The 10906-nt window shown below is 46.8% G+C and overlaps 1 protein-coding gene across 1 annotated transcript; it reads right to left on the bottom strand.

Annotated features, from left to right (window-relative positions):
- Positions 1–6942: 6942 nt before the first annotated feature.
- Positions 6943–10359, bottom strand: FOS (Fos proto-oncogene, AP-1 transcription factor subunit). The gene is made up of 4 exons (XM_063091196.1): positions 10034–10359; positions 9043–9294; positions 8515–8622; positions 6943–8390 (listed from the first exon to the last, which is right to left on the bottom strand). The coding sequence occupies exons 1-4, from the start codon at positions 10172–10174 to the stop codon at positions 7749–7751; spliced, it is 1143 nt and encodes a 380-aa protein (XP_062947266.1). The 5' UTR covers positions 10175–10359; the 3' UTR covers positions 6943–7748.
- Between the last annotated feature and the right edge of the window lie 547 nt (positions 10360–10906).

Here is a 10906-nt window from a genome sequence, read left to right as displayed (position 1 = left end):
CCTGTGACATAATAAATGTGTGTTGTTTTAAGCTGCTAAGTTTGTGGTAACTTGTGATACAGAAGTAGGACACTAATAGACCCTCATCGCCTGCAGTGGGACAGACTGCTCCCACCTCTCCATGTTTGGTTCACCACTGCAGCACTGCACACACTGCTTGGGTACTAAAAAGGCTCCAAGAGAGGAATACAAGAAGTGTCAGCCACAGGGCATGCCCCAGCATTGCTACCAAAACATCAAGTACCTAAGAATGATGTGGTATGGGCCCCTTTAGTGTGTTTCCCAGCAGTCATCTGATGTCATCAGAATTTTGAAACTGGAAAAGGAGTTTTGAGATTTTTGAAACCCAACGCTGGTATGGCATAAGAAACAATATCAGAGGGATTAGAGGCTCACCCTAGGTCACGTAAGTACATCTTTGGGGGCAGATTTTAACATTCCAGCAATGTAGTTAAGCACTTTGGGCTTTAGAGTCACAAGAGCTGGGTTCAGATCTCAGATCTGCTACTTACCCAGTTTTGTGACCTTGATCAACTTATTTAACCTTTCCTAGATCATTTTCTGCATCTGTAAAATGAGGATATTAATAATATCTGCCTCCTAGGACTGTTGTATGAACTAAATGAGAGCATCCATTCAACAAAATAATTATTGTATGCCCATTACGTGCCAGTTGCTAGAGGTACAATGATAAGCAATGCAAATCTGGTCTCTGATTTAGCATTGCCTGTAAAGTGCATAGCACACCCTGGCACATGTGAAACATTAGCCATTTTCAATATAGAATCCCAGGGCTCCAGGTTCTATGCTGGCCATGTTCCTCCAAACAAGCTCTATAAACTCATATCATAGAGTAATTTGAACTATTGTGTAATCTGAACTGCCTCCCTATCCCCCTGAGTATTCCACAGGCATTACAAACTCAACAGGTCCAACATAGAACTTGTCTTTTTGTCCTCCAAGTCTGCTCTTCTTCCTATAGTCACAAACTCTTTGGTAGAACCACAATTCTCTTTGTGTGTCAAGCCTGGTAAACCTGAGCGTGAGCTTGGATTCCTCCCTCTCCCTCACATCCCACATCCACTCAATCACCAAGTCCTGACAGTCCTACCCCTTAATTACCTCTGGTTCCTCTCCATTCCCACCACCACTGCCTTGGTTCAGCCTACACACAACTGAGTTAAGTAAATACCAGGCTCTTCATGATCTGGCCACAGTTACCTCTTCTTGACTTATGTCTGGCCCCCTCCCCTTTGATGCTGCAATATTGATGTAAATGAAATTAAATGTACTTATGTGATGTTCTGTACTTTACATCTCCACCCTCTCCTTTCCCTCCCCTGTCGCTTCCACCCCCCACCCCACGCACACACTTTATAGTCCAACAAAACCAAATTCATTGTTTTATGAGTCTGTTCCTTTACAGAGCTATTCCTCTGCCTGGAATCTTTCCACCCTGCCACTTGCTCATCTAGCAAACTCCAACACTTTCAAAGCCCAGCTAGATAGAGTTTGGGGGAGTCACATTTCCACATGACCCCTATATCTGGTGTTAATTTCCATCGGTACAGTGTATTATAATGTATATGTTTACATGTCTTTCTCCCTTACTAGACCATAAACTCTTTGAAGATGGGACTGTGTCTTGCTCACACTGAATCTAACACCTAATACATAGTAGACACCCAGAAACTTTTTATTGAATGAAATGAAGCCCATGCTTCCTAGCCCCTGTTACCATAAATTATAGGGATAATAAATAACAGCTAACCCTTCTATCATACTTCTGTGTGCCCAGGAACTATAATAAGCATTCTATACATACTAACTTATTTAATGCTCACAACAATCCCAAGAGGTGGGTACGATTTATTATCCCATTTTACAGAGGGGACACTAAGGTGCAGAGAGGTTAAGTAACTTGCTAAAGATAAAAGAGCAAGGATTCAAAGCTGGGATTCAAAGCTCTGGACCACTATGCTTTATGGGATCCAATTCTTCAAATCCAGATTATTTTATCATATTGTTCTGATACATTTAGCTGTAGTAATAGTCACACAATTGACCAAAAAGCTGGAAGATGAATCACTGTGTCTGTAGATCTGACCACAAATTACTCCCCAAAGTAAACATGGCAGCAACTGGAACCTGGGTCATTTGCTATTAGGAAAAAGATGTTGCTTTTTGCTCCAGACCGTTTGGCAGGGCCCCCTTCCTGTGAGTCTACTTCTAATGTAACGGACAATTAAACTCCTGTAGGTTCCCAGAACTCCTAATCACCTGATTGAACCAAACCCAAGCACCATGCGCTGAAAGTAAAAAGGGCTTCTTCATTAGGAAGAGCTGTTGGCCATCAGGGCAGGCAGCCTTCTTGGGAAAATGTCCAGAGCCCTTTCTGCTTTGCATCCTCTTGAACAACTGAACGATGCTTCTTGGGCAAAGAAAAGGCAGCTTATTGCAACTAAACTAGTTTATGTTTCTGTCGCTTTCTCCTGTATGCAAAGAAAATGGAAATCTATCCAACCAGCCCCCTTTAGAGACTTTGAACTCGTTCATCAGAATTCAGTGCACCTGGGCCGGCCTGTGGCTCACTCGGGTGAGTGTGGTTCTGATAACACCAAGGTCATGGGTTCGGATCCCATATAGGGATGGCCGGTTAACTCACTGGGTGAGCATGGTGCTGACAACACCAAGTCAAGGGTTAAGATCCCCTTACCGGTCATCTTTAAAAAAAAAAAAAAAAAAAAAAAGAATTCAGTGCACCTTACTGCCACCTGCTTTTCCTCAGGTCTGGGCATATTCTTGGCAAATGATGATTATTATGATATTGATATAGATAATGATAATGATAGTAGCTAGCCTTTTTCTTCAATTCTAATGCAGACTAAATTATAGGTTTTATTATTTGGCCCACTGATTGCTAGGAACCAATGAACTCAAATGAATTTGTGTGATAGTCTGAAATTTTTATAGCAATAAGAATGAAAAACAATTTTGTTTGTTTCTTTGAAGATGATTATACCTAGATTTATATATGCATTTATTCTGCATCTGATGTTGAAACAATTCCTAAATCTATAATTAGTCTAGAAGGGTCACTGACCTGAAGATTACTTGTATTTTTTGTACCCTTTAAAATTCCTTCCCAAGGGCCAGCCCGTAGCTTACTTGGGAGAGTGTGGTGCTGATAACACCAAGGCCACGGGTTCGGATCCCTTTATAGGGATGGCTGGTTAGCTCTCATGGGAGAGGGTGGTGCTGACAACACCAGGTCAAGGGTTGAGATCCCCTTACCAGTCATCTTTTCTATAAAAATAAAATAAAATTTCTTCCCAAGCTAGCTGGTTCCTCATCTTAATATTGCAGAACCCTTGACAGAGTTTTTTTTTTTTTAAGGGGCATGCTCTTCTCCCCTGAAAGAAATCTATGTATTAAACAGGTCATCTTCACTTTTAAGTTCTAGTTGTCTCCCTTTAGACATTTTTTTTTTTTCAAAAGATGACCGGTAAGGGGATCCCAACCCTTGACTTGGTGTTGTCAGCACCACGATCTCCCAAGTGAGCCAACCGGCCATCCCTATATAGGGATCCAAACCTGTGGCCTTGGTGTTATCAGCACCACACTCTCTCAAGTGAGCCACGGGCCGGCCTTCCTTTAGACATTTTTGTAATTTTCATTCTTCATTCATTCATTCATTCATTCATCCATCTTCATTCATTCGACAAGCGTTTGAGTACCTAATAGACACGGGATACAGATGTGATCAAGGACAAAAAAGGTCCCTGCTCACATGGAACTTACAGTTCAGTGGTGAGGGGCAGAAAGTTTTTAAAAAAGAAAACATAGATTAGATGTTGCAGATAGTGATAGATGCTGTAAAAATGAACCCAGCGGGTTAATAAGATAAAGAGTACTGGGCAAGGAGAGTGTGCAGAAGTTACCCTAGATAGAATGACCAGAGGAGGCCTCTTAGAGGAGATGTCCTTTGAGCTGAGACCAGAATGACAGGAAGGAACCAGCCTGGGAAAAGAGGCCAAGCACAGGGACAGCAAGTGCAAAGGTCCTGATGCAGGAGCAAGCATTATATGTGTCAGGAACGGAAGGGGAAGTCCTGTGAGCAGAGTGACTACAGGGGAGAAGGACATGAGATGGAGTTAGACAGGAATCAAGTGTCAACTCTTTAATGTTAATAGCAAAACAGCACAATTTAAAGCACTCTTCTATTCAGGAGTCAAGTGATGCTAGTATCTCATTTACTTTTTGAGGAATTTGGTTATTCTATATTTGGAAGGAGTCTGATACACTGTTTAAAGATTGATTTTGTGTTAGTGCCTCAGTCTCTTCTCTGTCCATTAATTAAAGATAACATAATTGATTTACTTTCATTCATGTGTGGGAATTGCTGGGGATACAAAATTACTGTTATTAGAACAAATTATTAAATGCTACTCTTTAATTTTGATAATTAACAAGATGCAGTGATATGCAAAGACGATGCAGAAGCTACAGTCCACTGTTCTACAGAAATATTTTTTTCTTCTACCCATATTCCATCTAAAATTAATTTGGAGCCAGAAGTGCGGTGGTGATGCATTCACTTTGAAGTTGAGTTGGCAGAGGTAATCCAGGGGAGGCGGTGGAGGAATTCCAGGAGCAAAGGATGGAGGTGGGGTGTGTGCTTACAGCCAGACGTAAAAGATGTGAAATTCCCATTGCCTAATATCCTAACAGGGCCTAGAATAGGAGAAGTTGGAGAATATGTGTGGGATATATTTCAGCTTGTGGAACTAGTGCAGAATTTATTCATTCACCCACTGAGCAAAATACTCATTAACCCTGTACGATGTGCCAGGCACTGAGCTAGGTCTGGGGATTCAATGGTGAGCTAATAGGGTCCCCATAGGAAATGACTCCTGCCCCCATCCCCTTCTATTACACGAGTGAGTCTTTTATCAATGTTGAATGGTGGTGCCCTGAGATAGTTATTTTATTGAGACTGGTGTGAGGCCATGTCTTGTGGGTGAGGATTGAAGTCTTTTCCAAAAAAAGTTGACATTCCCAGTATCAGTCATCCATGGGAGTGGTTGAATGCTGAGTCAGTAAAGGAGGATTTGGAAGGAGCCTTTTAGCTGGAAAGAGAGGGAATTCCTTTCTTCTCTCAATTCCCGGGAAGTGGTCAGCAGGGAACTCAGTGTGGTACCAACCCTATGACCTCTGAGAAGTCTGTTAAAGAGATTGCCTCTCCCTGGACAGTCTTGTTGCTGGAGCATCCTGGTCTGAGCTGGGCTATGGTGAACTAGAGGAAGAGTCTATGTCTGGCTTCGGCCAGGGCTGCCATAGGGAAAGCGATACTCTCACTCCACAGGCAGCATGGAGCTGACCAGAGCCATTAGCAAGATCCCTAGGAGCAGGTCAATGTTTGGGGCTGGAGGTCCAGCTGCCGCTCTCCATCTGGGAAATCTCCTTCCTCGGGTTGTTATTATTGCGCACTTAAGGGAGTTGGCTGCGTACAGAGTATCACCTGGTTATTTCAGATCCGGCTGGTAGTTATTAATTCTGTATTTACTTTAGGTCATATTTAAAGGCTATAGAATATTTACCCTTTGAACAGCAAACAGGGAGCCTAAGGCCACTTTCATTATTGCAAGACTGGCAAAAAGAATACTCAAGTGGTATGTGATAGGAGAGTGACCTAAAGAGCCATAAGTAAGTTGCTCTCAAATATCAGTTACTATGGGAGGAGCAGGGAGATCATAGGTGAGAACATTAAGCTCAATGGAACTGTCATTTTAAATTAAAATTTTTGACTTGGCTGAGTGTGACACTCCATAACCACCCCGTGATTTTCCTTATCACCAAAGTATTAGAAGACTGGCATTGAAGCTCCTCTTCCCCCTAAGCATGAAAACAGTCTCTGGCTTTCAAGCATGGTGCCTGCATGATACTTGAGAGCAGGAGTAGAGAGGCCACAGTCTCTTTTCTATGTGGTTATTCGTGTAAGTGCCCCATTACCTGAGGTGTCCCAGACAAAGCCATGTTATTCTTTAAGACGATAAAGTTTCTAAGTTAAACTTATTCAGAGTCATGTTGACTTCGCCTTATTGAGCTATTATGTAACTTTTTGTTTACAGAATGATCAACCATTATTTGTACTGTTTGAGAGCTCTTTCAAATTCTCAGAGCCTTTTTCTTCCCCTGGCATAAAACTGAATGAAGGGCACATGGCATTAAAGAAAATTCAGAAATTACAATACATTTATCACTATGGGATAGGACAATAGCCCCTTTTCCTTTCGAAAATAAAACAGTCCAACCAAATGTATTTACGTTAAAGGACTGAAAAGTTTTTTTAATCAAGTAAAAACTTATTTTAACCAAATATTAAGAGGCTGTTCAGCCTACCGGATAGGATAAAGGGTGGGGGGTTAAGATCTAATGCCAGTGGTGGGATACTGAAAGCCATTCATTCCTACCATTCTTCAATTTGCTCACCTTTAAGGTAGGAGCAACCCTTCATATGATTTTGTCGGAATAAAAACTTAAATAGTTTGTGCAAAGCTTAGTTCTGTTTGCTGAAAGAATTCTTTTAAGATCAAGACATCTAAATTTAGTATTAGCATGACTAGATTTAAATATTTCCCCCTTTGACTGTCAAAACAGGTGGGGAAAAAAAAAAGCAGAAAGACGTGTTCCCTCAAAAGCTATCACACAGCAGGTTGCTGGTGCCAGAATCAGTAAATAGACAATTTCAGTATTGCAATGTGAAGATGAGTATTTGTAAAATATTCCCAAATCAGCTTTAGAGTTTTCTTCTCCTCTTTGATAAGGGACCAAGCAAAGGGTGTGTCCCCTTCCAGAAGCTACCCTTCTTGACAAACTGGTCTCCAGCAATACCTTTCAGAATCTTATAAAACTTCCAGAATGAAAAGAGCACAGGGTTGGTCGCATTCAACTTAAATGCTTTTATTGACAATGTTTTGGAACAATAAGCAAACAATGCTTAAATTTTTCATTCAAATTCACTTTCCACATGTCAAAAGACCTCAAGGTAGAAAAAAATAAAATAAAAATATAAATATCTGAGAATCCATCTTAATAAATAAATTAAAAACACAATAAAACGTTTTCATGGAAAACTGTTAATGTCAGAACATTCAGACCACCTCAACAATGCATGATCAGTAACATTACAATGAACGTTGATGTTGAAGAAAAACTACAGTACATGGATATAGCTATTTATTTCTATCTACTAGAAAATAAAGTCATATCTTTTCTTAGTTTAATATTGGTCATCTCTAATCAGAACACACTATTGCCAGGAACACAGTAGTTATTGTTAAAATCAGCTGCACTAGATACAATTTGAAAATATCCAGCACCAGGTTAATTCCAATAATGAACCCAATAGATTAGTTAATGCTATGAGAAGACTAAGGAGAAAGAGAAAAGAGACTCAGACCCAGGCCTGGCTCAACATGCTACTAACTACCAGCTCTCTGATGTGTCACTGGGAACAATACACATTCCATGCGTTTTGCTACATCTCCGGAAGAGGTAAGGACTTGAGTCCACACGTGGATGCTTTCAAGTCCTTGAGGCCCACAGCCTGGTGTGTTTCACGCACAGACAAGGTCCTTCCTAGGTCTACAGGAACCCTCGAGGGAAGACGTGTTTCTCCTCTCTGTGATGCACCGACTCAGGCAGTGGCACCTGGGTGTGCCGGCTGCCTCCCCTTGCCCATCCGCTCACAGGGCCAGCAGCGTGGGTGAGCTGAGCGAGTCAGACGAGGGCTCGTTGCTGCTGCTGCCCTTGCGGTGGGCAGCCGCACAGCTGGGGAAGGAGTCAGCCTCGGGGTAGGTGAAGACGAAGGAAGACGTGTAAGTGGTGCAGCTGGGAGTACAGGTGACCACTGGGGTGCAAAGGGGCTCCAGCTCTGTGGCCATGGGCCCCATCCCCAGGGAGCCACTGTGCAGGGGCTCCCAGTCTGCTGCATAGAAGGAACCAGACAGGTCCATGTCTGGCACAGAGCGGGCGGTCTCAGAGCCGCTGGGCCTGGATGATGCTGGGAACAGGAAGTCATCAAAGGGCTCGGCCTTCAGCTCCATGCTGCTGATGCTCTTGACAGGCTCCACCGAGGGTTTGGGCTCAGGGTCATTGAGGAGGGGCAGAGTGAAGGCCTCCTCAGACTCTGGGGTGGCAGCCTCCGGCAGGCCCCCACTCAAATCAATGGAAGCCACAGACATCTCTTCTGGGAAGCCCAGATCATCGGGGATCTTGCAGGCAGGGCGGTGAGCTGCCAGGATGAACTCCAGTTTTTCCTTCTCCTTCAGGAGGTTGGCAATCTCGGTCTGCAAAGCAGACTTCTCATCTTCTAGTTGGTCTGTCTCCTGTATACAGAGGGATAGAGGAAAGCATAAGACACAGTCTTAATCAAGGGCTCTGCTCCCTCATGCTCAATTTCCAACTTTCCCCTTAAGTTTTACAACGGAATGACCCACAGGGTCTACCTACCGCTTGGAGTGTATCAGTCAATTCCCTCCTCCGATTGCGGCATTTGGCTGCAGCCATCTTATTCCTTTCCCTTCGGATTCTCCTTTTCTCTTCTTCTTCTGGGGATAACTAGAATAATAATTTTAAAAAGATCAACATTCAGTAACAGTGTCTGCCATCACCCCTGTTCTCCCAAACTGGCTCCTGCAGCTTCCCAGCTTCCTGGCACCTCTTCTGTGAAGCCATTTCTAACCTGCAGTGGCAGGCTGGGTGTGACTTGCATTTAAAATAAGATCCTCAGCAAGAGAACAAAGAGCACAGTCGAAAAGCATGAGATAAGAAACTATTAGGGAAGAAGCTCTTAAGGTACTTCTTGGTACCTGATAGTGAGACTATCAAGGGTCTGACTTGTGATGGAAAGGGTTTGGAGCTAGCGTTCCTGATTCAGGATGTGCAGTCAATTCCACCAGTGGCTTCACCTCTCTACCGTGTTCCCCATCTCCAAGGCTGTCCCCCACCCCCAAAAGAAGGTATAGAAGAGCTGCTCACCTGTTCCACCTTGCCCCTCCTGCCAATGCTCTGCGCTCTGCCTCCTGTCATGGTCTTCATGACTCCAGCCCTGGAGTAAGCTCCAGCAGAGGGGGTGGGGACTCCATAGGGGTGCGGGGCTCTGGTCTGTGATGGGGCCACGGAGGAGACCAGGGTGGGCTGCACCAGCCACTGCAGGTCCGGGCTGGTCGAGATGGCAGTCACCGTAGGGATGAAGTTGGCACTGGAGACGGCCAGATCCGTGCAGAAGTCCTAGAACAAAACAGAAGCGGAGAGCTGACGTGAGCGAGCAGGTTCCGGACACAGGTGGGGCGAGTTCCCAGTGCCGCATGCAGCAGGGAGAGAGGGAGAGAGAAATGGTCCTGCCACGGACTGCTCGTGTCTTCCTCTAAGTCCCTTATTGCGGATGAAAGGTCTCCCTCTTTCCCCGCAAGAATTACACAGCGCAGCGCCTTTGTCCTCCATCCTGGGGCTGTGTTCCCGTTATCCCTTCAGCATCACGCTTGAAAGGGGGTTTGTTATAAATATCCCTGACGTCTGCGCTGACGCAGGCGCCGCTCCGGAGTCTCCAGAATGAACTCGCTTTTTATCAATGAAACTGCCTTACACACCCGCCTGCTGCACCCTCCTCCTCCCTCCCTGCTCCAGGCTGCCCGGGGAGGGGGGATTGCCGCTTTCTGCCGCCTCCCCCGAGGAGCCAGGCTCTAGTTAGCGAGTCTTTGCTCGGGACACGACTGCCCCAGCTCATGTCAGAGACCAGCCGTAGAGTACGGACCAGGGGCCGCTCAGGACGAACCGATTCTCACTCTGACGAGCGTGCGTGCGCTCAGAACAAGTCGGGGGCTCCCGGGTTAGGGCTGCTCCGGACGTGGCAGCCTCCCTCCCCGGCACGAGGGAGACCCCGACTGGTCTCCCTGAGCGTCCCGCCCCGGGGTCTCCTCCCCGGCGGCCTGGAGCCCCGGGCCCCGCGGCGGCGCGAAGCCAGGCTTACCTGCGCATTGACGGGAGAGCCCATGCTGGAGAAGGAGTCGGCCGGTGAATGGTAGTAGGAGAGACTGTCCCCCGCCGGGGAAGCGCTGCTGCAGCGGGAGGAGGACGCCTCGTAGTCGGCGTTGAAGCCCGAGAACATCATGGTCGCAGTTAATCAAAGGCGGGCGAGGGGCCGAGGGGCGGAGACAGGTGGGAGCTGTGGAGCGGAGCTGGGTAGGAGCGCGGTCACTGCTCGCTCTGTGCGCCGCCGCCGCCGCCGGCTCTGTCTCGGCTTCTCGGCTGCTCGCTGCAGAGGCTGTTGGAGTACGAGGCGCCGCAGCCACCGCTTTTATAACAGCATTTTATGAATGAGCTGAGCACGTCACCGGGCGTCAGTATTGTGGCGCTGGAGGGGTGGCGCGCGGGCCGGGTCGCCTGTGCGACCGCCTTGCCGCCTCCGCCGCGTTCCCAGCCCCCTGCCCTCGCCTTGCCGTGTCTCCTTATCCCGTGAACGTTCCGTGTTTGGGGTCTTAGGGGTCTCTTAGACCCCCCCGACGAGGGACTTTGGGGCTGGCTCCCCCCGCGACTCCAGGGAACGGCCGTGGAAACCTGCTGACGCAGATGTCCTAATATGGACATCCTGTGTAAGGGGGAGGGATTGACGGGAACTGCTCGCAGGCTGCAGCCAACACGGACGGTGCAGCGCGGGGGGGCGGGGGCCGCGCCGGGGTGGGGGGGGAGGCGGGAAAGGCGGAGAAGGCGAGCGAACGCTCGCACCTGGTTCAATGCGGACCCCTGTTCCCGGGATCGGGGGGGACGGGGATGGGGCGCGGGGGGGCGCGCTTCTTTGCCATTGCACAGAAGCTGGGAGCAGCTCTGAGGCTCAGGGAGGGGA

This window comes from Cynocephalus volans, chromosome 3 (genome assembly GCF_027409185.1).
Source record: "Cynocephalus volans isolate mCynVol1 chromosome 3, mCynVol1.pri, whole genome shotgun sequence".
NCBI classification, from domain to species: Eukaryota; Metazoa; Chordata; class Mammalia; order Dermoptera; family Cynocephalidae; genus Cynocephalus; species Cynocephalus volans.
This window is presented reverse-complemented; position numbering and strand designations above follow the sequence as displayed.

What these genes read in the sequence shown, in the direction of transcription:
- FOS (XM_063091196.1), bottom strand. Translation starts at nt 10,174, where the DNA reads ATGATGTTCTCGGGCTTCAACGCCGACTACGAGGCGTCCTCCTCCCGC. An exon ending in GGAGGGGCAAGGTGGAACAG is followed by an intron (nt 8,623 to 9,042) that starts GTGAGCAGCTCT and finishes TTATTATTCTAG; the next exon opens with TTATCCCCAGAAGAAGAAGA. An exon ending in TGACTGATACACTCCAAGCG is followed by an intron (nt 8,391 to 8,514) that starts GTAGGTAGACCC and finishes CTCTGTATACAG; the next exon opens with GAGACAGACCAACTAGAAGA.